Source organism: Anomalospiza imberbis, chromosome 1, assembly GCF_031753505.1.
Source record: "Anomalospiza imberbis isolate Cuckoo-Finch-1a 21T00152 chromosome 1, ASM3175350v1, whole genome shotgun sequence".
In the NCBI taxonomy this organism is placed as follows: Eukaryota; Metazoa; Chordata; class Aves; order Passeriformes; family Viduidae; genus Anomalospiza; species Anomalospiza imberbis.
The window spans coordinates 47,564,439-47,592,414 of NC_089681.1; the positions used below are offsets into that span (position 1 = coordinate 47,564,439).

A 27,976-nucleotide genomic window follows, 5' to 3' on the forward strand; every position below is an offset into this window, starting at 1 on the left:
CCTTAATACTGAGTCTTCTCCCTGAAAAGGTATATTCCCACTGCCTTCCATTGCCATGCCTTTTATCAGTAGAGCTCCACCTGACCCTTACTACCTCACTTCTCTCCCACCCACCCATGCTGGTTAGGTAGCGCACACATTTATTTTTAACCACAGGGAGTATCTGGTCTCCTTTCAACAGGACATTTTCTGCTCAAAACTGAATTTATGGGCCCAAAGTGCAGGCTGGCTCAGAAGCAGACCTAGGGCTGGGAAGGATATGGAAAATCTCAGTCTAGATCTGTGGGAATAGAGAGGCAAGGGTAAGATTTCTCCAAATAGTCTGTGGCTGAAGCCTCAGGGTTAACATGTCACTCCCATAGGTTTCCCTATCAGTGGAGCACACTGAAACACAAGTGAAGCACCCTGGCCACCTCTTAGGCTGCCTAACAGGAACAGGAAAAGTAGAGTGTACACCAACATCACAGTGCCTCTGTACATAACTGGTGTGAAATATCAGTTTCTTTCAGGTTTTCCCTGAGTTTTTTATATGTGGCTCATTTCAGAAGTGCTAATCCTTTACTTTAGATAAGAAAGTGCTTTGCAGTGTGACAGATTTGATCCTGTTGCCCAATGCTGAAGTAAGTGCTCCAGCTTGTATCCCTAGCTACCTGCACAAGAGGAAACTGCATGCAGTGGGATCAGGACTGATTTATTCTGGAGAAGGGGGACAGCACACAGCTGTCAGTATCTATCCATGTCTTCCCTGATGAGCTCTGACACTGAGAAATTTCAAGACATCAGCATCTTGTTTACCAAGCCCAAATCTGCTGGAATCTGTGTTTGAAGTTTCTTACTTTTGCTGCAACTTAAAGACAAGCTGTTTCCCCTGAATTTTCTGCTTACACAAAGCTTTCATTTAGTCCCAGAAACTTTATCACTACCCAGAGCAAAGCAAAAGACTGGGTAACAAAGTGAGAGCTCTAGCTTTAAAGACATCACTGGCCTCCTTCCACCTAGAGCACATTTAATCTTATAAATTCTTTTGTGAGAAGTTGTCTTTTAATTTTCTGAGAGTCCCTGAAGTGTACAGAGTAAAATTGTTCTATGCCTATTATGAGTTTAGTCACATTTTTTTTAAAAAACCTTGAAGGTATCACTTGATGCTTGCCATAAGAATAAATATTTTATTAGTCACACTTCTAAGCAACTTTTTTTTCATTTGGTTAAAATAGTTATACTGTTTTTCAGCCTCTAGGCTCTTGCCTTGATCTGGAAAGAAAAAAAAAAAGACATGTCAAAGTTACAGGAAACTACAGAACATTACCTTATCATAAGGAAGGGAGTATTGCTTCTTTAGGACCCCGTTTCAGGCGGAAAGGTTTCTAATAGTTCAAAATAAAATTGCATCAAATTAATCTTGTGACATACTTCATTAGCTCTGTGAAGAAGAGAGAGTGTGCCTTATATCTTTTCCAAGACCCAGGCAGAGTGCACACTATGATGGGACAGGAAGATCTACCCAGACCTCACAGGCACTTTTCACCTCTGTCACTGATCTAGAGGTGGCTCATCATCCTCACTGTTCCATTTTTAATAAACTTCTATTCAGGAAAAAATGGAACAATCACAGGCAAGTGTGGATTGTGACAGAAAAAAGACATAAAGGAAAATATCTAATTTTAAGAAAATGAGGACACTGCACACACACACACACACACACACACACACATAGAAGATGGGGATCCACAGCTTGCCAGAGGTCCTTGCAGGCTCAGAGAAGGCCAGTTTCAGGTTCTTGGTCCTCATGCCCCTTGAGTCACTGCGAGCAGAGGCTGCCCACGAGCAGCTCCCCATGATGCTGCAGTTGAGGCAGGGCAGATCTCCCCTCCACCAGGCCTCCTTCCCTCTCCCCTCCCCAGAGCCCTGGCCAAACACGCACATCTTCCCCTGCCAGGAAGGACACTCTTGGGAGGCACATCTGCCAAGCTTGTGCAAAACACCTTCAGAGTGGGAACACTCACCAGGATCTGCCTGGATGCTTTGGGCTCCTCTCTGCTGCAAAGGGAGCAGACACATGACCAGCCAAACAGCAAAGCTCATCCCCTTCCTCTCATGCCACAGACTGGGTCCTCTCTAAACAAGGCACAAAAAGCAGCACTATTTTAAGTGTTATTTATTCCCATGAGAAGAACAAGTAGGGTTCCAGTTGGGGTTCAGTGCACTAATTAAACCTCTCATTGCACTTGTTTTTTTTTTTTAATTGCCACATTTTTTAAAAAATTGCCACAGAGGCTTAGCAGTCCCCGTCTCCTTGCTGTGCTGTAAGAGGGGACAGATTTTCAAGTCTTGTTTTTTCAACTTCAAAACTTTTATCCTATGGGACTCAGGATGTATTTAAGAAACTGTAAAGGTGCAGGATAGTTTTGGAGAGGAAGTAGGACATTTAGATATGCAAAAAAATAATTACTTATGCTGAAACTGGGTCAAAATGCCACAGTGTTTACCACGGCTCTCAGGAAGAGTGCCATGGGTTTTTTAATAACAACAAAAATTCAAGATCTCAGCATTGGGTCTCATCCCAAAAAGTAATATGGTTTCAGACCAAATGGAAACTAATCCAGCCTATAAATCATGATGAAGCAGATGCAACATGCTGAGTCCTGAACCCTGTCACTTTTGGTCAGCTAAAGCTGATCTTCCAGACAGCTTTGTTGCAAAGGCAACAAGGGATTGAGCTTTAGTCTTCTTCCCTTGCTATTGCCCCCATCACTAATTATGTTCATGGTTTCAGCTGAAGTTAAATTATCTTTTTAATTAATCCAGCTTCACCTTCTAGCCACTAGATCCTGTTATGTCTTTCTCTGCAAGGTCAAAAGTCTCTTAGCACCTATCATTTTCTCTCCACGAAGGAAATTACTACACCAGTCACGTTTTAGTCTTCCTTTAGATACTCTTAAGCAGACTGGTCTTTAAATTTATCAAGACCAGATATTTTCCTCAGTACATAAATCCTTTTAGTGATTCTTTTCCCTACCTTTGCCAAGTTTTAAACACCCTTTTCAAATATGGATGCCAGGTCTGGATGCAACATTCCAAAGTAAAATTGCCTCCTTACTCCCACTCACTATTTTCCTGATTATTTGTTCAAGGAGTACATAAGCACTTTTGGCTACAACACTGGCAACTCTTTTGATAGCACGTCCACCCAGGCACCTAAATTTACAGATCAAAGGTTGGATTTGATGATCCTGAAGGTCTTTTCCAACCTAAATGATTCTGTGATTCTCTGAAATTCTACTCCCCTCTCCTAGATACACCAACTTCCATCAGATAGCTTTGAGGAAATATGAAGAAGTGTTTCCAAAACATGTTACAAATATGTAGTGAAGGCCTCAAGCCTTTTGCAACATATGGAGCAGAAGGCACATGAAAATGCTCCTCAAGCCTTCAGTTTCCTTCTCACTGGCCCACTGCAACAACCCTTGCCCTATATTTTAATACTGAATTCAGTGTGTTTGACAAAACCCTGGAATGTCAAGTGTATACAGACTTAGGAACTGGAGGATCTGTGAGGAATGAAGTTCATGACAGCTGGATAAAGGAAGATCTTGAGCTGTGAGCACACAGGAAGGGTTGAAGTCCATTTTGGGTTTCTGCAGCCTGTGCTCAACTAAGGCTCATAATATCAAGGACAGGAATTCATTCCAAAATACCTTCTTCTCTTAGAAAGGAGCAGAAGTTATATTATTTTTGTGCAGGAACAGACACTAAATTACCCAAGTTCTACGTGGCAAATGGTACTGAGCTGATGCATGGCTTTGTCTAGCTCTGCAGTAGCAAAACAAAAATCAGCTGCTTTGGCTCCTCACTTCACACCCAGATTTTTGCCTGCTGATTATTCACAGGAAACAAAACCTACCTGCAGTTCTGGAAACAGCCAGGCACCGTTTACACCCTTTGGGCAGCCTGTCCAAGGCTGGTTCTCTTTGCCTGGGATGGTTCTCCGGGTCTCCAACCCAAGCCTGGCAGCTGCACCCACTCATACCACACCAGCACACACCCTCACTGCCATGCTGAAAAATACCACTCTGAGCCACGATAGGGACCTCATCTTATTTCAGGCACTTTGAACAGAAGAAAATATAATTATAAAACAGGATCTCGGACCTAGGGAGGATTGGAGGCCAGGGTAACACACATGGCCAGGAGCAGTCTGATCTTGCGGGGCCACTCAAGCAAATTTGAGCCTTCTAATATTGCTTGATGGAGGACTCTGAAGCAGATGTCCTGGGACATTTGGTATTTAATTTTTACTCTTTCCAGAGAAAAGGTGCTAACCTGAAAAGTGGCCATATGCCTTTTCTCCTCACCTCCAAATGTCAGCTCTGAAGCTTCATTCTGGCACTAGAAAGATGCTCTGGGGTCAACCTGGCTTGTTCAGCCTCACTGGTAACCAAAACTCATAGTCAAACTCTTTCTTTGCTTTTTTGCAGCCCAGCCCAGGGCTGTCACTGCAGAGAAATAGTGATAAGTGAGGAAAGCTTTTGGCCAGGTCATCCAGCAGGAGCAGTGATATCGGCAATATAAGAGCCAGAGCAAAGTCCAGCTCACACACTCAGAGTTGTGCTGGCTCAGCAGGACTGAAATGCAAAATAATTATTAAAAAATAAAAAGAACTTTTATTTTGTCTACGAGTAGCAGCTCCAGCAATCAGTACATTTGGAGAGCAGATTTGATAAGTATGGAGGTATGTTCTCACAGCCTTTTTCTATGTAAAATCATAACACAGAACCTGGCTTTGAGGTCCTCAGCACCTTTTCACTAAGGCAACATAGTGCTACACTCCCTTTGACTCTTACAGAGGGTTGAAAACCTAAAAGCCCTGCTTCTGGTCCAAGGAGGCAAAGCATTCCATTCTTGATTTTTTTTTTTTTGCTGATAAGAAGTAATTGGAAACGCCTTCCCTATGAAATATTGGAATATTCCCTATGAAATATTTTTTTCTCCTGATATTACCAAAAAGATTTTCATCCTCAGATCCAAGAGGAAGGTTTTCACATAGGCCATCTTTATATGCTCCCTGCAAAACTTACTATCTGCAGGAACCACCCTAAAATAGACCCTGGGCTAAGGTGGTGCTGAGAAGGGAGCAGGGGCCTCCTAGGAGCCCTCTTAAACAGGTACCACAGGGTTTCAAGGCAATGTGGTCTTCCACAGGCCACCAGCAAGAGCATCAGCAACCAGATAACATTTTCTGCTGGGTCAGCTGTCTGAAACTGGAACACGATGGTCTAAACCTCCTGTTTTATGGTAACTCTGAGCAATGCAGCTCTGACACGACCAGCAGCTATGGGTTATGTGCTAAGCTTTTCAGAAGAGGCACACCAAACATCACCCCAGCAAGAAAAATGGAAGAAACAGGGAAACAAGAAAGGATGCTGACCTTAGCTAAGGTTGAACACTCTGCAACACCAGTTAGCAACAGCTGTTTTATCCATTTAAGTGCCAACACTTGTAAAAGCACAAATAAGGGCATTTTAGCCAGTAGATGCTTCAAGGGGAAAGATATCCACCTTCTTGTCCACACCTTTTGTTTTTTAAGCCCAGTGTTTCTCTTCATGGCTCAATTTGCACTTAGATAGGTATTTATTTCTGTAAATCACCAGATCCAAACCCACATGGCCCCAGGGCTAGCAGGGCTGGGGTATGTGGCTACATTAACCCACAGGTGGCCAGGACGTGAGGTGGCCCAGCAGTGAGCACGGCATGACAACCCTGCCAAGAAAGGCAAGTGATCCCCACTCCTGGCTGGCCACAGCAACCCAAACCCCAGGCAAGTCTCAGCCGGATCCCTTGTTGCTAGAATCAGTTTTCCTCCTGAGGCTGTGCTGCAGCATTCATCCCACAGTCCTCACAACACCTCTGGGGTAAGGAGGTGGCCTCAACTGTCAGGTTTGGAAAACCAAGAGGCAGATCCTCAGCTGGTGCAAGTCAGCATAGCTTTACTGGAGGCCAAGGAGCTACCCCAATTCACCTCAAAAGGAGATCTGGCATAGAGAGACAAAGGGACACACTGCAGCCACTCCATGGGTATGGAGGTGGGGCTTTCCCAGTCCAACAGCACTGCTGACATAGCTGGAAATCACACCTGGCAATTAGTCTGGCCCCAATGAACTGAGCAATGAAGAGAACCAGTCCTCAGAGCCACCAAAATGTTTTTCACTTCCCTTAGTAGCTAAAATTTGCTGTCTTCTTTTTCCAGCAGCAGTGCCTTCAGTTTTTGCTGTCCTTCACCTTTGGCCACAGGAGGATGCCACTCAAAGCCTCTGCCACTCAGCAGTTACATCTGTAGTGGGTAACATCCTGATATTTGCCTACTCAGGGAACCTGGGTGACACCCTTCAGCTATGGTGTGAAGGTCATGATAGTCCTCACAGGGCATGGGCTCAGTTCCCCAGACTTCCATCACAAAAACCTCACGTGTGCCCATGGGGAGCCTGTGTTGGTAGGTGGAAGCCTTAGTTTTACAGATCATCGGAAGGTGTAGTGAAGGGAGTTGCAGAAAAAGCACATAGTGCAGGCTTAGGTAGGCAGAGCAGGCACCTCAGCTGGAGACCTTCCTTGCAGCCATCAGACATGCCATCTGTACCAGGTACATTTCCATAGCTTTTAATGTAGCTTAACAATTGTGTTGGAGACAAAGGAAAAAGCACACTGTACAGAAAAAAAAAATCCTAAAATGATACCCTTTTATTTGTAAAGCTCTGATGAAACAACTTTCCAAATGACGTCCCACTTAAAAACCAATGAAAACCAACCTAACTATGCACCAGTCACACTATACAGATTGCATCCTACATTTTCAAGATGCCTAGATATCTTCTGTAGTATTTACATATGTATCAGTTAGGTAGTAAAGTTTCATTGCAATTTGCTTATTTCCACCACATACTTATTCAATGGCAAAAAAAACCCCTTGGGGATGCATTTGCATTTTTGTACAACACTTCGGAGCAAATGGCTAGGGCAATTTTCCTGAGAGAAGGCTTGTTCTTTGAAACTCTTGCTTTAACAACTGGAAATACAGAAAATGGATGCATTTTTGTTGCACTAAAAAGCCTAAGGATGCCTAGTTAAGTTTTTCTTTTAAATTATTTACGTACCATTAAGTTAAAATGTTTACATTCATTCATTCGTATAAAAACCGTTGTTAAATCTTATGCAAATGATTTAACACTGATTGCTGCAACGCAAATTGCACTTCTTTAAAAAAAATTATTGTATATATGGAAGAAAAATATCTGATTGCTACCCTGTTTACAAATTTTGACTGACTCTACACAGTTCAGCCAGGAAATATGGACTTTCATAAATCTCAGTCACAGTGTACTTTAAAAGTTACATCGCAGTCTTGAAAAGTGAGTAAATATTTTAAACCAAAAAAACACCAATCCCAAAATCTCCTTAACCAGATGGACCTTGTGGGACTTGTACCAAATGTTGTGATTTCTTCCAGGGACATAGCTGGGCTCTGAAGAGCAGAGCAAGGCACACTGAAGATGGAGAGAACGGAAGGAGAGGTCTGACGGGGTGAAGACATCAAATTTTCGGTGCAAGAAGTTTGCGTCAACTCAAGCTGTAGGCACTTCTGACACTCATTAAAAAGTATCTCACTATCTCTGGTCATTAAAGTCTTTGCCACTCCCTCCCCGACACTGACAACTTCCACCAAATTCTTAGGGGAAAAGGCAATGAGAGAGTGAAAACAGCTATATAATCAGAAAGGCAGCGCTGCTGGGTAACTTGAGGATGTCTTTCTGGAATCTATCAATAGGCATGGGCTTACCTCTTCTTTTTTGTTGTTGTTTTTTGTTTTCCTTTTTTTTTTTTTTTTTGTTTGTTTGTTTGTTTTCTGGGTTTTTTTTTTTTTGGGGGGGGGGTTGGTTTTGAAGGGTTTTTTTGAGAGTGTAAGGCTGCATTAGCTACCCCCGGTGGTAATTTGCTTTCCCTACATTTTTCTTGCATAGATGAGGAACTGGATGCTTTGGCAAAGCCTCTTTTGGCTCACCTCTGCCACCAAGGCTCATAAACTGTTTCAGAGGAATGGTCTTTGCCAGCACTCTCACTGCCGCTGCGACCGCTCCACAGAGGAAACTGTGCGCAGATGTCTGGGGGCTGCCAGGATCCAGCTTCCCTCACACCAGGTCACGCCAGAGCCAGAGCACACCAGGGATCCTGTCTCACGGATGCTGTCACTTCGGCCGTGGAGCTCAGGCTGACTCCTGTGTACAGCCCATCTTGACCTGAATACTTAAGGTTGCTGCTTTCGGGACTGGTGCTCTCTCCTGGGCCAGACATCACCGACGAGCTCGCCTGCAGGGAAGGGGAGAGCAAAGTGAAATTCATTGAGCAGGTGAGCTTTGCACTCACTGGGGCGTGAGTGAGAGCACAGCGGGCCTGAAGCACAGCCATCATGACACAATTTCTGTTCAAAAACAGGGTTTGCCCTCTGCTTGCCCCTGTGCCTTGAAATTCTGAAACAAAAAAAATGTCTCAGCATGAGCCCAGCTGCCCAGCCCTGCTGATGGGAGTGATGTCTGTGTTTGGAGAGGTAGAAACAAAACCATGTGATATGCAGAAAACATGGAAATCAGCTTGTGATGGAGAAGGAAATGTGCATGTGTCCCACTGCCCCCTACTGAAAAGACACAGCTGCCAACCCCAAAAATGTGATCTGGGAGTGGTGGCAGCTCTAGTTTTTCGTCCCCATGGGAGAAGCCCAATACATCCTAATTCTCCAGGAACAGATATGGAGCACCTTCTGGAAAGCGGCTTTCTTTGGGCTATTCAGCCCTTGAAATGCTTAAAATCATTCCTGACCCTTGAAAACACCAACCAAAACCACTCTATCCCTGTAGGACTGGCCACTAAAGGAGATGCTCTTTTAATCTCCAGTGGAGAAACACTATGCCTTTGAAGCAGGAATATTTTTGTTCTGCTGACTGCACAAGACAACATGCAGGGAAGCCCTGGTAGGCACGGAGATGAACCTCTGAACCACACTGGAATCAGTCCATTTATTTTAACAGAGAAATGGAGAGTTAAAAAGACAAAGGAACAATCATTTTTTCCATGAGGCTGAGCAGATCCACTAAAGAGGAAAAATTTGCAGTGCCAGACAGAGAAGGGGCAACATTTTCACCTGATAAAGGAAATGTTTAGGAGCTGACTTCATGCAAAATTAACTCTTGGATATGTCAACTTTAAAACCTTAATTTACTTGTTAATGGATAGCCTTTGGATGAAATTCCTTTAAAAAAAAAAGAAAAAGTCTATCCTAAACTGTGACTGCAGAAGCTTCCTGCCTGCTGTTTAAGTACGAAGTATACATATTTAATCATTTTACAAGAGTAGAGCTCTTGGCTCTCCTGGAGCTGTGCCAAGCGAGCAGTCCTGACATAGGAAAAGCAAGGCTTCATTAATTCAAAGGTTATTTCCAAATGGTGTGGAGCAGGGCTCTTGTTGCCATGCTTAACCCAGGGAAAACCTCACCTTCTGAAAGAGATACTCACTGCTAGCAGTCATTTTTGTCTGAAATAACCTGGGCTCCAATATTTTCTTAACCTTTTATTAAAATGATTGACCGCCAGTATTCTTCCACCCAGTCACCAGCCCTGATCTGGCTCCATTAGTCACTAGCCAGAAATGCAGAGAATGAAAAAAAAGCTGTCCCCCAAAACCAGCTGAAACAGCTCTAATCCTAAGAAATAAGTTTCATCACTCCCTTGAACATACAGTTGTCAATCAGTGACAACGAATCTTTGTATCCCCTTTCCCTGTGACTGTGCATGGAGACTTCAGAGAGGCAGATTCCATGCTAACCTTTGGGTACAGTCCTGATCTTGCATCAGCCTAACTTTTCAAAGCCTTCCTTTTATTTCTAATGCCTAAAAAAAACATTTCTTTAGCACAATAGACATAACTTTTAACAGCTTCAGTCTCCCCACAGTAGTAGAAGGGTTTAAATTAGTTGAGCAGTGTTTGCTAAACCTGAGCTAAAAATACTAGGAGCTGCTTTGAAAGCTCCCATTTGCCCATATTTGCCACCGCTGTTCTGGTAGGCAAATATCTTATCAGTACCTGTTTTTTCCAGGCTTGGAAAGTGTAATTCACCTTTTCCTGATTCAGTCCTACAAAGGTGGGGAGCAGGGACCCACAGTTTCCATAGGGGGTTATCAGGTACCCCTCCCTCGGGCACCCCAGAAGGGAGGACATGGAGGCACGTCCTGTTTGAAGACTGCCCATCCCTGCCTGTCCAAGGCCGGATTCTGGCTCTGTTGAGCCAGGACGGGCAGGACCCGAGCAGGACTGCCAGGCCTGGAAACCCCACCCCGGTAATGTCATGACAAATCCAGGCAGCTTGGGCAGCTCCCAGAGTGAGACATGGAAAACAAACTTCAGCTCATGAAAAGGACGTGACGAAATTGCAGTTCTGCTCCTGAGCCTCCCTACCTTTGCTCTTACTTTTCCAATTTTAAGGGATGAAAGATGACAGAAGTTGCACTTAGTTATTAGAGGACTTTTTTCAGCTGAAATAAATAAGCTGAACAATGCTGATGAAGTCCGTGGGGTCTAATTTACAGCTACTGGTTCTATCTATAAAAAAGTGATGCCTTTATTTTTATTGGTGAAGTCTGATAATAGATAATCAACTGAAGGTCAGCTTTCAGAGGAGAAAATTAATGAAGGCCACTGGGAAGTGCCTTCCTCCTCAAAAAACTGGGAGGTTGTGTTTGTATCTGCAAATGTTCTTCTTTTTACCCAAACCAGGAGGAGCTGGTCATGGGTCAGCCCCCAGGCAGGTGGTCTGTATCTGAGGTGGCCTTTCTGTAGAGGGCCTGCCTACCGTGTACAGAGGAAAACCTCTGCCAGAGCCACAGAGACAACTTAGATTGCACCCAAACCTGCCATCAGGACCTTAGAGGCAAATTAACCCCCACTAAAGCTGCTCCACATCAAAACCAGGCTGCTCTGGCCAGAACTCAGGGAACAGCAGCAGCAGCTCTGGCTGAAAGACTCCTGCTTTCTTCCACCCACTCTTTCCTGTATCATCTGCCCACCACAGAGAGCAGGGAGAGGGGATGGACACTTTCCCCTCTGGCCTTCCCCCACACCTCTGCAGCCAAGAGGGAAATGTGGTGGGCAAGGACAGCTGGAGGGGGTGGCAAAGGGCCTTGATCTAGACCTTTGGCCTATCAGATAGACGTTTGCTCTATCCACTTAACACGTTCAAAATGCTCCATGAATTTTGGACATTATATTAAGTCAGCAATAAGCTGAGACTCAGCTGAGACTCTCTTCCTCCTCAGCCTAGTTCACTTTCGCAACACTTAAATGATATCTACAGTCAGTTAAAATACATTTGCAAAGAATTCTTTCACACATGAAGTGTTGTGGCAAAGTGGTGGAGTCCTTAATTTTCCAGCCTCAGCCTCCCTGCAATAACTTCCATCCCCACAAAGAGCACATTTTCCCAACACTGTCACTCCCTGGAATCCAAAGACCAGGTCTTGGCACTGCAAAATGACAGCTTTTTTCACTGATGTAACGACCCTCTTAGTACACAAAGCTGTCATTTCTTGCTAGTCCAATTGATCCTTTTGTTTATACAGCAGACGTGTAAGTTTACATATCTTCTAATCTCTCCTTTGTATTATAGCAACATAAATCTGTGGTTAATACTTCATTAATTTCCTTAGGGAGGCAACTTCCAGCATGGCTTGGAAAACTGATGACCCACTGCTGTCAAGGGCTGTATGAGTAACTGGCTTTATTGCTTTGGCAATAAAACAAAACTAAGCAGAAGGTATGCATCCATGTGCATATAGAATTTTGGGATAGAAGCAAAAATACTTTTTCCTTGCTTTTCCCCACTGAAACAAAAAAGCTGGATTGCTTCCTTCTGTTTGATATAAAAATGAAATGCCTTTTTTTTTTTTGGATACATATACACAGAGCAAAGAAAATGACTCAATGTAAAAGAAAAAGACTCAGTGTATGAAACTGAGTGGGGAGAAGAAAGTAGCTTCCCATTTTGTCCAGGACTGAGCTCTGATGCAGAAGAGGTAGGAGACTGAGAAAAATTTAAACTAGAGTCTAGAGTATCATATGTCGCAGCATACTGCCCTGTCTGCCATGCTCTTTGGTATTTTAGGTTGCCACGTTCCTCATGCCTCCTGTTGATATTATTCCACCTGGTTTAGATAAATATTTACTCATACCAGGACTGAGGCACCGTGTTCCCATTTTCCAGGTGAAAGTCCTACCAACCATGCTGGTGAGCCTTTCTCATAGAAACTCTGTCCCAACGCCAACAAAATTATTCCATACAATTATCCCATCTGGAATATTATCATCAGATAATCTGAAGGACCCCTGGACATTTGACTCCCCTATATCCAGGTGGTTAGCATATTGTTTTAAGAGGTTGAATCTCCGGTTCATCCAGACTCTGGGACATACTCTATGGAGGCTGATTTTCCGTAGCCAGAATGAATGTCCTATCAATTTACTGGCTAAACAGGAGCAAACAACACTACCTCTAATGAGCTCACGAATCTTCTTCTGACAGGAAAAAAAAAAGAGAAAGCAAATGCAGGAAAAGCCATTCATCCAATCCAGCCCCATTTGTCCAGCATTTTGGAGACAGTTAAAACTGTATTTTTCCTGCTAGCTCACCACATGCTGAGGCTGTCTCAGTCAGCTCTCTCATTTCCCACCCTACAAAACTGAAGAGCCAGTCCTGAACCACTTCTCAAGGTAAACCTCCAAGGGAAGTAAGCAGTAGTTTTTCCTCCTAAGTTTGTCTGTGGTGTGAGATTATGGTCCTTCTGAGAAAACTCCAAACTGGAGGCAAAGGACACAGGAGAGACTTCTGAAAGAAGAGCTCCTCTGGTACTGCTGAGTTTTTCTGACGCCAGTTGTGGCTCAAGGAGCCTCTATGTCCTGCCATAAAAAGCAGATTTTACAGCAGGTTTCATACTGCCTTTATCCTAATAAGGGAATAAAGTCCTTCTGGTTATCACACTTGTTGGAGTCCCTGCACGGAACCGGATGGGTTTGCACTGCAGACCATGCCCTTCATTTAGCAATTTATTTGGTGGAGCTTTTCCCTGTACAGTTTCAGCAGCATCAAAGGGAGAGCAGGTATAGATGCAGATGCAGGCTGTCTGAAACCTTCAAATCTTCTTTTTATGGGGACGCAAGGCAACTTCATATATCATACAGCTGGACCCTTTCCATATTAGTAACACAGGACACCCAGTACTTACACTGCTTAGGAAAACAGAAATAGGCCTAGATCCTAGATCCAGATGTGAACTTGGCAAATAGCCTCTTTACAATGGGACAACGAAATATCTCCGATCCAAACACTTCCACACTTTGGGATGTTTGAAATCAACTTTGCCCCCACAGCAATTCATTAATCATATCTCTTAAATGTTTAAACTTCAGCTAGAACATAAAATCAACATTTAAGGTTCTTGCTAATTTGTCTCAGAATTGGCATCATATAAGATTTCCTTTGTGAAATGGATAGTCTCAAAGACATTGCCAAGAGTAATTGCTGCCCTCCTCTTTTTCTGCCCTCCCTTCTTTATTTTACTTTAAAAGAGATAAAGAAGGTAGGGCAAAAAGTGAATGTTACTGACACAAATGAATTCTGCTGAATTTCATTTCCATTAGATTTCTACATAACTGGAAACTTTTTTGGCAGCATCCCACAAAAAGCATAATAAATTGCTTTTGTACCAGTAGAGGAATTCATCTCCTCTGTTTCATTTAGCAACAACATTGCTGTGAATTTCACACAACAGTTTCTAAAACATCATCAGATTTCTCTGCCTAATGTCAATTTGGCATTTTCCCCCTCTTCACAGAATAGAGGCTAGAGAAGCAAAAACAGAGCAAAACAAAAACAAGTTGCCATACCCGTTGTGTAACACACAAGAACAAGCCAGGTTTGCTATTCAAGCAGGTGCCTGTTTTTCAGCAACATCACCAACACTACTGTGGGGAATCAACGCTGGTCTTTTTAAAGTGACCAAAGATTACAGAGCCTGGATTCATCCATCTGAGGGTTTGTTTTTTCCCTTCCTGACACAAGCTGGAGAAGGTTGTTCTCCTTGTCTAAAGCCATTGCCTATTCTAGAAATAATTACAAAACTTTGATCTATCAATGGATCAACTCAAAAGGAAGAAGAAAAACTAATCAAGGAAAACCGAAGTCTAGCAGAGCATCTTTGCTTCAGCATGTGATCAGGTTACAGGCTGCCTTGCTCTAAAATGCTGACATCCCTTCACTCACAACAGCTTAAATGGGCTTTATGAGTGCTCAGTCCCTTCCATAAGATTCAGATCCTTTAGAAATTATTTTGCATCCTTGCAGCTAGTGATCATGTTCCCAAATTATGTCTGGGACGATGGGAGCCCGTCTTAACAGCCACCACTCAACACTTTCTACTTTAAACTTCCAGCCTCCTGAGTCTTCATCCCTTTGAATTACAGATGCTTGGGCAAAGCCAGGAGCCTGAGTGAAGAATGTGACCATGCCCATGACATATCCTGACAACTGCTGCCCTGAAAATCCTCTTTTCATTTACATACATCTGGGACTGGGGCACAGGGGTGGGACATCAGTAGCCCTTCACCTAATTTGGGATGGAGTCACAAGGATGCCCATAAGTCTGGTTGCCACTGCAACTTCCTCTCTTCAGTGCATTTCACAGCCCCTCTCCATCACTTCCTTTCAATGAAATTTTTCACAAGGGGGTATTTGCAAGTGCTTTGCATATGCAAGGCACATCTGATCAAATCACGGTGGGGAAAAGACTGTGCAGATGTTACCATGCTGCTTGCTGCATATAAGGGGACAGATTTTCCCAGCTGTTACACAGGTGTCCTTTCCCAGTCTGATCTGCTATAGAAAAATCAGGGATAACTGAAGCCCTGTCACTGGGGTTGCCATCATGCAACTAAGAGCAGCCTCAGGGTCCCTCCTGGGAGCTGCTCCTAGTTGCTAACAGTTCTCAAGGCGTCTTATAGCCCTCAATCCCTGCACCCCTCTCCTCTGGTACCCACGCAACTCCATCTGGCAAAACCATATTAAAAATGGTACTACTAAAATTATAACATAAAGATTATTAATAACATGTTTGATGTGCCTTTCTAGGGAGAAATACCACAGAAAGGAAGTCAGGTTTTAGCCAGCCAAGAAGGCAGCAGCATAGTGGAAATGAGATCTCATCTATACGGCCTCTCCTTCCCTGAGCAGCACACGGCTGTGCTGCCTTTAGTCTAGTCTGGGATTGTGCTTCCATTTCTACCCATTACATAAATCTCACCACATTGCTCAGGATCACTAGTACTGCTTAAGGTAACACAAGGAAAATTTAAGGAAAATTTGGCTACATTTTTTTCCTTTGCAAATATCAAGGGAGAGCCTAAAACAGTGCATAGTATTTCCTTGGGGGAGTCTGAAACCCATTTCTGAAAATGCAATGGTTCACTTTTTAGTGTTTCTCTTTTTTTGCTGTGATCTGTTTATTTTACTGGATTGACAGGGTTTTCTCCTGTCAAAGACAAGCCCTTTTAGTACTATCCTAGTCTCACAGGATCCAAATCCAAAATCCAGTGCCTCTGAAAATGGGTGGCCCTGTCAGTCCACAAACAATTGCATTTACTAAAAAATGAGTTTTTCTTCCCCTTGTACAATAAAACTTTGTACATCAGAAATTAAGCCATTGAAAGGAATTTGAATGTAGGAAATCCAAAACATCCTGAAAAATAGCTATTATAAACAATGTCTTCTTTTCATTAATAAAGGACTAAAGAAAGCCACATTACAAAAGTTTCTCAAAGAAATTATGGGGTAGATCAAGGGATACAGAAGGCTGAGAAGTGAGTGTGGATATGAATACGTACAGCCAAGGGGTTAGAAATTAATCTACATTAAGCTTCACAACTTTAGCAGTAGTTTTTATCACACATGCTGAGTGAAGAAAGGAAGTTTGAGATGCTTGGAGTACATGATGTAAAATAAGGATCAAAGTTAAAGCAGGAGATGATCAGCACTCCTTGGGTGCTCCTCTGGAGCTTGGTGCTGCCAGATGCTGAGCATCTGGCCCCTGAAGAACCTTCTGCGGGCAGAGGGCTGAACCCTCATGCACTGCAATCGGCAGGGTGCTCCAGCCTAGTTTTAGCTGAGTTTGGATCAGGGTTTAATTGCACATTTTAGTTTAAAACAAAAGCCTGTATGATTTACTTCATACAGCGGGATAATGTTTTTCTGGGTTTTACCCTTTGGGATAATGCGCATATATATATATATATATATATATATATATATATACACACACACACACGTATAATTGTTTATTGACAGGATCAATTGGCCATGTTTTATTGTATTCTGTCCAGAAGAAAACCTGAATATTTAAAAACAAAATGTCTGCGGTTAAGCTGCGGCTAACTATCATAAAAATTATATAGATCTTAATCAAGAAGGTTTGCAAAGTACTTCAGCTTGTCGTTCTGTTTACAGCTATATGTAATATCTTCTGAAAATCTTGTTCTAGTATCAGCTAACAAAACTGGAAAGTTTGTTTAGATTATTGTTCTGCTAGATAAGATAAAAGCTGTGATAACATTGCCCAGTGATCAGCCTGCTTGCAGATACAGACACTTACCCCGGAGGCTGCAGTCTGTGCGCCAGGAGAAGCAGTTTTGCTACAGTCATCTGAGTTAGTAGAAGACGTAGATGTCGGAGTCATAGGAACTGCAGTAGTACTGTTACCTGAAAAATTGGGAATTGGTATTAAAAAGAAAAATTTTCCAGACAGAGAAAAAAAACAAAAAACAAAAAACAAAAAACCAAAACAACTACCAACTATTGCAGCTATACTTTCTTATATTTTATATTTACCAGAGCATGTCTTTGATTTATTTATATTCTTAGGTTTTCGCTTCCTTGTCTGAATTCCTTCTTTTTTCATAGCAAGAGGCCGAGGAACCTGAAAAAATTAAATTTCCATACCAATCACAGAGTTGCATATGTACTCAAATCAAAATACACTACAAGACCAGATGTGATGCTGCAAATGTCTTTACAGCAAGTCAATTTTCTCTGTGTCACAGTACTAATTCTAAAAAATATTTGCATTTTATTTGGGCAAAACAATAGTTTGATTCAAGGGGAGTCGTAGCTGAATTAAGAAAGTAGGGAAACTTTTTTCTCTATGCAAACTTCATAGTTTTTTCAACCCCTCAATCAATCCTCAGGAAAACAGCACAGAATTAGGGAAAACCAGCATCATTTGGCAGTAAGCCATAAGAAATTAAATTGGATGGGGTATATCTGATCCTTGATTTATTATTCCAGTGAGTTAGGAATTATCTCCAGTGCCTGATTCTGGAAAGAAAGAATGTATATGAGAAAAAAAATCATGCTCATCCTGTGGACCAGCTCTGCAAACCAGATCATCATGAGGAAATGTCTTAGGATGGAAGCTTTAGAATAGAAGAATTGACTTGGTATTTGTTCCTGTAAGCAGATCTGCCCATAATACAACTTTATGGTATCTAAATTTATATTTATAGGGATATTAAATGTGCTCAAAAATCATCTTTGTGTTCATCACAATGATAATCACACTACAAAAACACTGGCTTAAAATGTATTTTAACACCAGTTTGATGAAAGACAATTCATGTGTTCTCTATTGTTATAATATTTAAAACTGTGACATAATTTACTTTTTATTGAAGACTAGACCACGTCTCAATCATTCCTGATGCCCTTACTCTTCAAACACTTATGCTTGACTGTAACACAATCCACAGGGGTCTCACCCAAAACACGCTCTGTCACGTTCAGGACAGAGATGTTTTTTACTCTATTATTGCCCAACAAAGGCTGAAATTGCCTTTAAAGTTTTTCTGGAGTAGCTATGGCTTGAATTACATCCTTTTGCTAGCATAGCTATGTCTGTCCATGAAAAACTGTCTCATTAAAGGTCTAGGGATTTTTTCCCTACTAAAGAGCTGGTTTAAATCCCAGTGTCAAAAACATCACTGTTGCTCATCCAGAGGTGGTTTATTTATATTAGTCTATTGAGAGAGCTACAGTGGCAAACACATAACTAGTCAAAAGCATAATAAGCTGAAAAAAAGCTGAAGTGGTGCAATCATTTTCTAGTGTCACACATTCTTCTGTTGCTCTACGCATTTCGCTGGTCGTTTTTTTGAGGACCACCCCTTCCCCAAAACAGCATCAGAGCTGGCAGGGGATCTCCCTTGGTGAAGCAGCCACTCACCCCATGGAGTTTCATGTAGAGGCCGCAGGCATTGCAGACAGGCTCACCCTCGGCATTCCTGCGCCACAGGGTGGTGGTCGTGGTGTGGCAGTTGGCACAGGACAAGCCCATCCGCCGCGATGAAGGCTGGAGGCAAACACGGGCATAAACAGGTGAGCAGCAGAGAATGATTTACGTCTTTATGGTTCATAAAAAGTCCTTTAACACATGGCGCTTTTAAACACAGGAGCTTTTTTTTATAGTATCTGTCAGCAACAGCCCAGAATTAGAACGGAATTATCCTCATATCAGAGAGTGGAAAGACAGTGTGAAGAATGTGTTTCAACCCTGGGCACAGCAGAGGCAAAATTCTCATCTGGGAGCTGGTGACCAGAAGTCTGTTCAGACCACAAGGCACTGGGTCTTTTTCCAGCAGGACAGCAAGGATATATCTCCACTACAGCTCCATCAAGCTGAACAGAAGGCACATCACTCCCGTGCCGCCTCTCCAGCCAGTCCAGTGCCCTCTCCCCTGTATGGTGGGTGAAGAGGCAGCTCTGATCCTGCTGACTCATCAGAAAAATCAGCCACTTTAATCACCTGCCCTCGGTGGCACCACCGTCTGGGGAAAACTTTCCTGGGCATCCCAGGGGTAACACATACAACAGCATTACTTTCATAAAAAGGTCTTTTTATCATCACCCATTTTATCGTTGTACAAAAAACAACATGCCTTGGGAGGGTGTTTTACAGAGCAGAGCCTCCCTCGGCCAGCAGAAAAGCTGGTGGGTGACAACAAGGTTCCCACTGCAAACAAGCCATTTATGACGCTCTTCTGTGGAGTTTGGAGCCAAGATGAAGCAACTCTCTATCAGAAATAACCGTATAACCCAGAGCTTTATGGCTACAGGCTGTATATCATAAGTGAAGGCAGTCCTCATAAACATGTGAAATGAAGGTGAATGGGTTATAAAAGTCCCTGTAACAACTGATCTCTTTTACGTTCATCACAAGCAAAGAATTCCAGCTACATCATAAATCTAGTCTTTTTCAAAGTATCGCATTGTCAAAAAAATACAAAAAAAATCTGTGCCTAGCTCTGTGTCTGGCAGCTGAACAAGTTTACATGGAGAAGTCAGTTTTAGAGGACTGCATTAATCTTATTCTGACCATAAAGTGCCCATAACTGAAATTACTAACTTAAGGGTACAATGCCCTTCCTCTTGAATCATTTACTGCTGGGTTGTTAGACATAACTGGGTCACCTTTGATACCACAGGGCTGCCTGCCACTGGGGAAACCGATAAAAATGTTTTGAGAATGAAGAATATTCCAGAGTAACAACTGAGTTTCTTGAATATTGTCTGTTTGAGTGTCTTCAGCAGTAAGCTCTCATTTTACACCACAGCTCAGAAAGAGCTCCAAATTAAATACAAATTTTGTAATCTTGAATCAGTAATCCATTATTAACTGCACAGGAAAAAAAAAGCTAACCATGCAGCCAAGTGTTATATAGGCTGAAGTACACAAATACAATTTTTAATTTTAAAAATTCAAGGACCATGAAAACAGAATTTTTGACCTAGTTAGTAAATACGCACATAGTGCTTAAATTGCATCCTCAACTCAATACGTGTTTTACGTGATCACGCTGAGTAAAAGAAAGCTGGTCATAACACACATGCTTCATTTTCTTTCTCTGCAAGTGAAATGCTGTCAGCTGTTTCACTCCGTTAAATCTTTCTCTTTCCTATGCAGCCTGGTCTGAACCTTCCTACATTTTATTTCAATAGATTTTGCTCATTCCTGTATAAACAGACACGGAGTTTTGGCATGTTTTGAAGCTAAAGCGACTTTTCTGATGCAGGAATTTTATCAGAAACTTCGGGGCAATCTAAACATGTTTAGCGTTTTCAAAACATTTTCCCTTCTCACCTACATATTTCCAACTGTATGAACACAGAGTCACGGTTGATTTATAGTTATGGCCAGGGTACTCGGTAGGGATTGTTACACAGAGCTATTTCAGAGTTATTTCGCTGAGGTGTCGGACTGAAATCGGACTGTAGATCGACTCTGCTTTAGTCTTCTCACCCCCACCCCTCCCTCACAAAAAAAAAAAAAAAAAAAAAAGACTACACAGAAATGCTAGAACAGGGTGTCAGCTACTTGAAATCTGCCTTGGGCCAGGGTGCCACAGCAAGTCGGGCTCTGACGCTTGATACAATCAGCAGATCTGATCCCTCCACTGCATCTGTCCCCACTAATGAGATAACACCTTGTGTCATGAAATTTACTGGACAAACAGCTAGAAAAAACCAGACAACGAGCATCTGTAAACCTCTGGCTTAAAGTTAAATTAACTCTTTGGATTAAAGAAAGGTCTTTAAGCAGAGGTGGGTTGGTTCCCAAATGTTTACTGCCTGTTCCGATCATCAAACAGATGATCTGTTTGGGTCTTGTTTCCCCTCGCTCCCATAAGAGCACTAAATTCAAATGGCTGTGAAATAAAGAACAGTAGGTGCTTTAGCCCATGGAAAACAGCAAACCATGGAGCAAAGCAGCTGGCATGATTGAAAGGGGCTTGAAAGGCTGATGGGTTTGATACACTGTCTCCATACACAAGGGTCCAAACATCAGCTCGGATTATAGTGGTGTGATTTATTGTGGCTAGCTCGGTAACAGCCATTACTGAAGAGCGTATTCTTTCTGTCTGCTGACCTCCACCCAGATTTGCTAAACATAATGTGCAGTTCTCACTTGTTAAATTTTCTTCTTGCCTATTCAGTGCCAGCCTGAGTTATAAACAGGGGTTCTGGTTTGTACTATTTATTTCCCCCCCTAGTTTTAGGAGTATATTTTTAGAAAAATTGCCACTCATTTCTTAGGAGTCAAACAAAACAAAGGCTATTATCATTGTTTAAACAATTGGTTTTCTTTGAATTATATACAAAACTTGCTTACATTCCCAAGGATCGAGCTCTCAGCAAACAAAGCAGGTCTGGAGAAATTCCTAGCCCTTTGAACAAACATTTTCCAACCTTGATTTCTTTTTTTTTTTTTTTTTTTTTTTTTTTCCTGTTAAATGTCCAACATCACCAGCACAAATTTCTTCCAAGCCACTGAATCCCCCTCACAGATGGGGTTCATAGCTCAAGAAGCCAGGCTGGCCCATGCCCAATACGCAGCTCACAAGGGGACAGAGAGAGATTTTGCCATCTCAGAGCCTGGAAGTGGGTCCGAAACGGTTCCCAAAAGGTTGCCAGCCCTGTCACCCCTCACAAGTGACCAGTTTGGCCTGCAAACCTGGTCAGGAGCTCCTCTACGGTTTTGCACCAGGCTAATGCACTGATTGCTATCTCCCATCTTTGCCCCATATTTCTCCCTGGCTACAGGTGACTGGGGCTCCTTGAGGCAGAGCTCCTCTCGCCCCCTCCTCCCCTCCCTCCCGACTCACCACTCTCTTTTGGGGCTTGATGAGGGGCCGGCTGAGGCCGTTCATTTTGGTGTAGAGCCCGCAGGCGTTGCACAGGTAGTTGCCGGTGCCGTCCCTCCTCCACAGCGGGGTCTGGATGGAGCCGCAGTTGACGCACTCTCGGCTCTCGGACAGGTCCTCCAGCAGCTCTGGGGACAGGAGCAGAGGGGAGAGGCGGTGGGGCACGGCCGCGGAGCCCGGTATAGCCCCGCGCAGCGCGGCCCCGGCCCCGCCGAAACCCGGGCCCCGAGCGAGCGAGCAACCGGCCCTCGGAGAAACAATTCCCCGGCAGTGACGGTGGGCATGCGGTGATCTTTTTTACAAAATCCCTGAGTTTGGTTTTTTTGTTTGTTTGTTTTTTTTTTTTTGTTTTTTTTTTTTTTTGTTTTTTTTTTCTTATTTATTTAAATGTGTCAGACCCACTGCCGGCCCCGCGCGGAGCTCTTGCTCTCCGAGCCGGAGCAGAGCCGGTGAGCCCCGGACACCGGCCAGCCGAAGGGCTCAGCCCCGGCCCGCCGTCCACTCCCGTCGGGATCTGACCCCTGGGAAATTCGGCTGGGGTCCGCTCGAGGGGCGAAACCCCCTCCGTGGTGCCCACAAGACGGAAAGGGCGGTGCACTTGTCTTCAGTGGGGAGCAGAGTGGGGAATGAGGCGGCTGTCAGAATAGCCATTTCCAGAGCCACCCTGGGAGCTGGATATAAGAAGCTGTCGTTTTGCCCAATATTCCCCAGGGTCCAAGCTTGGCAAGAACTTTTCAATCCTAACTCTTATTTTAAATGCCTTGCAACTAGTAAAGCTTCAAGTTTAGAAGCAGCGTTTGGGGCCCTGGTGTGCCAAGGCAGCGAGGGGCAGCGGCTGCTTCGCCTCGGCTATTTGGTCAAATTAGAGCTGGTTTGTAGGAAACAGAGGAAATGGGGGAAAAAAAATCCGGTATTGTGCCTCCTGCTTTCATAGTTACTGAGCACTGAGGGGAAAAAAAAGGTATAAAAGCACGGGAAAAAAAAAAAAAAAAAAAAAAAAAAAAAAAAAAAAAAAAAAAAAAAAGAGAGAGAGAAAACCCACTTATAAAAGCTAATACTTTAACCCATGCGAATCCTTGTTCTGATTCACCTCTCCATATTTCCATATTTCGGGGGAGGGGGGAATAAATTCTTATTTTACATAGATTGTGCTACGTTGTGCAGAAATAATAAAAGGAGATGTTTGGATTTTTACAGCAGTTTTCGAGTCGAGTCTGGGAATGTATGTTTCAGACTCAGAGCTTCGTCATTGGTTTTTTTTTTTTATTTCCTCCCTTTGCTACCTGCCTAAATTCATCATTGGGTTATTCTCGAACGTTTCACTGCACAGCGAAAGAGAGCTCGCAAAGGTCGAGCAGCTTTGGAGGCTGGGCTGCGATGCTGCGGTGACACGGCGGGCTTTGAGCTAAGAAAGAGACGGCCTTTTGGCCCGCACCCACCCAAATACGTTTCTCTCCTCCCTTCGTTTGCGAATTATTAGGCGCTAAAGAGGAACGGGCACACGGCACAGTCCAGAGAGCACAGTTCAACTTACGTTGTCAGCTCCTAGCTCTTAGCACATCGCTAAGATTTATTAATCTTTGCACTAAAAGCACCATTGAAGACTGTAACCCGAAAAACGTTTAGGACGTCAAGGACACTGGAACTTAAACAGTATTTTGTCTCAGCTATTTATTTTATAGCATTGCCTTCCTGACTGCAGAAGGAAATTCTGCCGTGACAATATTTCTCGGGAATTATCAAATATTTTTCCCCTTAGAGAGTGAGTGCTATACTTTTCTCCAAAGAAAACAAAATAAAGTTTTAATTTTAGATACTGTTTAAGCATCTCTACGAGTACCATTAAGAAAGCTTTATCAAACTGTCTAATATTTAGCCGTAAAAATACATTTCGGCTACAATTTTCCCACAATTTTGACACGGGACAAACGCGGCTTTGCTGCCGCGTTTTGCTTCATAGGAGCAGAAAATTCGCCTGGCCCAGGAGCTCCGGGCTGCTTCGCCGCGCGTTACACCGCGTTGCGGCTGCCCTGGCACTCGTCCTTTCTCTCATGGAAAGGCTAATCCCTACCCCTCCGGCCCCCAGCACTGGTGGGAGGGAGGCACAAGGGCGGGAGAGACCCGCTGGAGCAGGGGAAGCTGCCGTGCTCCTCGGCTGCCTTGACACTCCTGCCCCAACCTCCTCCAGCGCCCGGCTCCTTAACTTCTCTGCTCCTCCTTACTCACCCCTCTTCTCTCCTTGCCGTGAGATTTTCCAACCCCACGTCTCTCCCGACAAAATAATAAAAAAAAAAAATTTAAAACCACCACCATCAACAAAAAAAAAAAAAACAACTAATTTCTTTCCTCTCCATCACCTAGTTTCACACTATAACTTTTGAAAGTTGAGTTTAAAACTCAACTTTCTTTTTACCCTGAGATGTGGCTTCTCCTATCACTGCTACAACTGATTTTCTTCCCTCTGTCATGATATTAAACACCAAGTGGGAGGATTAAAATACTTAAATCTACAGGATATCATGGACAGACGGGAGGAGCATTGTGTGTACAGCCCTACAGAAAGACAAAAATCCATGGGGTAATTTTCTGCAACACTGCACTGAAAGAGAAAATCACGATGTCTATAAAATATATGCACCTGGTGGGTAGTTTATGCTTAAAGTAAATGATGATCAAATCTGTGTGCATACACATATTTACATAAATATGTATATATACATAATAAATAGATGCATAGCATGTATATATAAATACATATACATAGCCACACACACCTCTCTATAAACCTCTATTTATATATACATAGTTTTATTCTAAAGCTGAAGAGATTGCAATAATCGTTAATCTTTCCACCTCTGACTAAATAATCGCAGCTCAAACTCCACTTCTACAGTTGATTTAATGACACCGAGAAGGTCCTTAACTACAACAAAAAATAAGGATGGGACACCTCGGAAATGAAAGCAAAATCCCATCAGGAGGTGCTGTATTTTAGCAGCAGTTTACAAATTAGGTTTCCTCATTGGTATACAAGGTTTTGCTTCGCTGTTTTTCTTTTTAAATGAAGTCTTTAAATGAAGTGTCCGAAGTGTTTTATAGATTAAATCATCCAAAATGGGTTAAGTGAGCCCCTGCAATTTTCCTCTGTGATACAAGAATGATTAATTTGCAGTGAATTTGTCACCGTTTCTTGTCCAGTTGACTGCAATTAGGGGAAGCAGGAATGTACTGGTTTGGAAAAATTAAAAATTAAGTTTACACCGGGCAATTCGTTTTGGGTTCCTTGGGTTGGTAACCCCGATTGCCATAGTCCAAACAACACCGCTTTTTGGAGGTGTATTTTTCCCTATCTCAACACAAACGACGGGAGTTACCTCCACTCCAGAACAGCCACGGTCCCGGGACCGCCGTCCCGGCACCGACAGCGGGGCCGCCCCTCGCCAGCCAGCCCCGCGCCGGGGCGGCCCTGCCGCCGCTGCCCCGCGCCCCCCGCCGCCCCTCCAGGAGGCAGCCCCGGCATGCGGCGACCCTCCCTGCCCTGCCCTGCCCTGCCCTGCCCGCGGCTCCTACCTGCGCTGGGTGCCCGGACGGGGATGGGGGCGGCCCGGCCCTGGAGGCAGTGCAGCATGGAGTTCTCGAAGGGCGCCGTGGGCCAGGCAGGGGCGAGCTGTGGCCCCACGTAGGACGTGTAAGGCCCCGGGTAGGAGCCATTGAGCGGCCGGGCCAGGGGGCTGTACTGGTCCCTGGCGCCCAGGCTGTTGCTGTAGGCGCCGGGCTCCCGGGAGGCCCCGTTGGCCACCGGCGGGCTTGGGGAATAGGGGAAGCGGCCCGAGGGGTGGGAGCCGCCGCCGCTGCTGTACGAGGGGCTTTCCGCGGCCGGCTGGGACCAGACGGCGTGGCCGCCGCCCGGGTGGCTGGGCTGGGCCGCCCCGCTGCCCTGCAGGTACGGCAGCGTGGGCAGCATGGAGCCCACGCGGGTCGTGGGCACGTAGACGGGCGAGCTGGGCGTGGAGTGCATGAAGCCGCCCGGAGATCCGTCGTAAGGCGTGGGGCCCTGGGCGGCCGAGATGGCGAGGGTCTGGTACATCTCCTCGGGCTGCTCGGCGCCGAGGGCGCTCAGCTTCGGGCCGCGGCTGGACCAGATCAGCTTGTTGGTTTGGTCTAAGTCCGCGAAGAGCAGGATGTCCTCCCAGCTGGGACGGCCGGAGGGGTGGGGGGTGCCGAAGTGCACGTAGGGGGCGAGCAGCGATCTGCCCTCAGCGGCGGGGGGCGGCGGCGGGGCCGGCCGGAGGCTGCCGTCGGTCTCCGGCCGAGGAGTCTTGGAGGATCCGCGTTCACCCTGGGAGCCGGAGGAGGAGGAGGGCGAAGGAGGAGACGGGCGCGGCTCCCTGGTCGCGAAGGGACAGGAGGAACCGCCGGCGTCCGCAGCGCACCGCTTCACCGCGCACCAGCCGCCTTCAGCCACGGCCATCCAGGTCCCCTTCTAGCCGCTGGGTGTGGATGGGGAAGGGCGAGGAGGGGAGGAGGAGGAGGAGTGGAGGGGGGGATCCGCAGGGCAGGGCGGGGAGGGCGGACACAAAAGAGCAGGGAAGAGGGGGAGAGAGAAATAATAATAACAAAGTTTGCAAACAGGACAGCCCGTCTCCCTCCCGTAATGAGATTCATCAGGGCTTATCTGGCCCCTCTGAGCGCTTAATCAGTCATGTCGCCTCGGCGCTGTTGTCCCTCGCCCCGGCGGAATGGGATCAGGCAACCCAGGTCAAGACGAGCCGGGAGACGCCAGTCCCGCGGGGCCAGGGCTGCAGCTCCGGCCCCGCTTTCCCCTGCTCGGGAGGGCTGCTCCCCTCTCCATTCGCATCCCGGGCTGCGGATTTTAACATGAAGCACGCCGGGGCAAAGGTGGGCGTAAGGGCGTGGGGACAGCGGGGTTGAGGGGGCATTTTTCCCTGTCTCTGCCCTTCCTTGGCTGCTGTCGTTGTTATGATTATTTCAATGAATGAGTCATTTGACTCAGTTCCACCGAGAAAACAATTAGTAAGGCGATCCCTTTAAGGTTACTTCGCCGGAGAGCGATGTTAGCTTTTCCGCGCATCGCCTCGCTTGTTTGCCTATTTCCAGCCCAAGGTCACGGAAAGGAGGAGGAGGAGGGAAAGGTCCCTGAGAGACGGGAGATGCGCGCGGGCCGGGCCCGAAGTGTGCGCGGCGGCGGCGGGACACGGTCCGAGGCAGAGTGGGATGTGCCTGCCGTAGCGGCCGGATCCAGCGGACAGCCCCGGCTGGGGGCCTGCCCCGAGCCCCAGCACACCTTGCAGGGGTGACACCCGTCCCGAGCCGAGCGCTGTCAATTCGGAGCTGCCAGCATGAGGAAGGCCGGACAGACAGACACAGAGACCCCGGTGCCCAGCCCCTAGGAGAAGGGATAGAAAGCGAAAGGGGACACAGAGAAGTGACAGCAAGAGAAGGCGAGGCTCTCCGTTCTCAGCCCCCTCAGGGCACTCCAGATAACCACAGGCACAAGAATACAGGACACACACACACACAGAGCCCCCTCGCAGATAGGCACCAAATACGTCTCTCCCTTCTGCGAGATAACTGGGAGATAAGGCCCCGGCAGATAAGAGCTCCAGGCAGCGGCATCGGATGTTTGCCCACACAGTCTCCCTCGGGCTCCCCCAACCAGGGGCAGCCGCCGCCGCCGCGCCGCGCTCCCCTCGGAGCGCCCGAGGGCAGAGAGGCAGCGGCAGAAGACCGAGAAAGAGCAAGCGAAACAGTGGCGAGGCACGGAAAGAGAGGGGCCAAACCTGATGCCGGTGCCCCGCATGGGGCCGGGGCGCGGGGCCGCGTCGGGCGGTAAATCCAGTGCGGCGGGGGCGAGTGGCGGCGGCGACTCCGGCGGCGGCGGCCGGCGGCTCATGTATAAAAAGGAGAGAGGAGGCGCCTCTCGCAGCCCTGCCGGAAAACTGCAGGCAGCCGGCCCTGATTGGGCTCGGCCAGCCCTAAACAAACACGGGGCTCCGCAGGGGTGCCAGTCCCGCGGTCAGCCGGGCCGCCGCGGCCCCGGGGGCGGGGGGACACCTAGGGGTGCCCACAGCGTAGAGGCGACGGACCCCTGCTCGGGGAGCAGGAACGAGCCGACATATCTGCC

The 27,976-nt window shown here is 45.6% G+C and overlaps 1 protein-coding gene across 1 annotated transcript; it reads right to left on the reverse strand.

Annotated features, from left to right (window-relative positions):
* Positions 1–8,053: 8,053 nt before the first annotated feature.
* GATA6 (GATA binding protein 6) lies at positions 8,054–27,769 on the reverse strand. The gene is made up of 7 exons (XM_068190865.1): positions 27,633–27,769; positions 25,402–26,321; positions 21,793–21,959; positions 18,357–18,482; positions 16,967–17,054; positions 16,731–16,837; positions 8,054–8,355 (listed from the first exon to the last, which is right to left on the reverse strand). Exons 2-7 carry the CDS (start codon positions 26,300–26,302, stop codon positions 8,188–8,190), a joined length of 1,557 nt encoding a protein of 518 aa, XP_068046966.1. The 5' UTR covers positions 26,303–26,321; positions 27,633–27,769; the 3' UTR covers positions 8,054–8,187.
* Positions 27,770–27,976: the final 207 nt, after the last annotated feature.

Coding starts and splice junctions, on each gene's coding strand:
- GATA6 (XM_068190865.1), bottom strand. CDS start 26,302: ATGGCCGTGGCTGAAGGCGGCTGGTGCGCGGTGAAGCGGTGCGCTGCG. Junction 18,483..21,792: donor TCAAGCCCCAAAAGAGAGTG/GTGAGTCGGGAG, acceptor GTTTGCCTCCAG/CCTTCATCGCGGCGGATGGG. Junction 17,055..18,356: donor TCTACATGAAACTCCATGGG/GTGAGTGGCTGC, acceptor TAATTTTTTCAG/GTTCCTCGGCCTCTTGCTAT.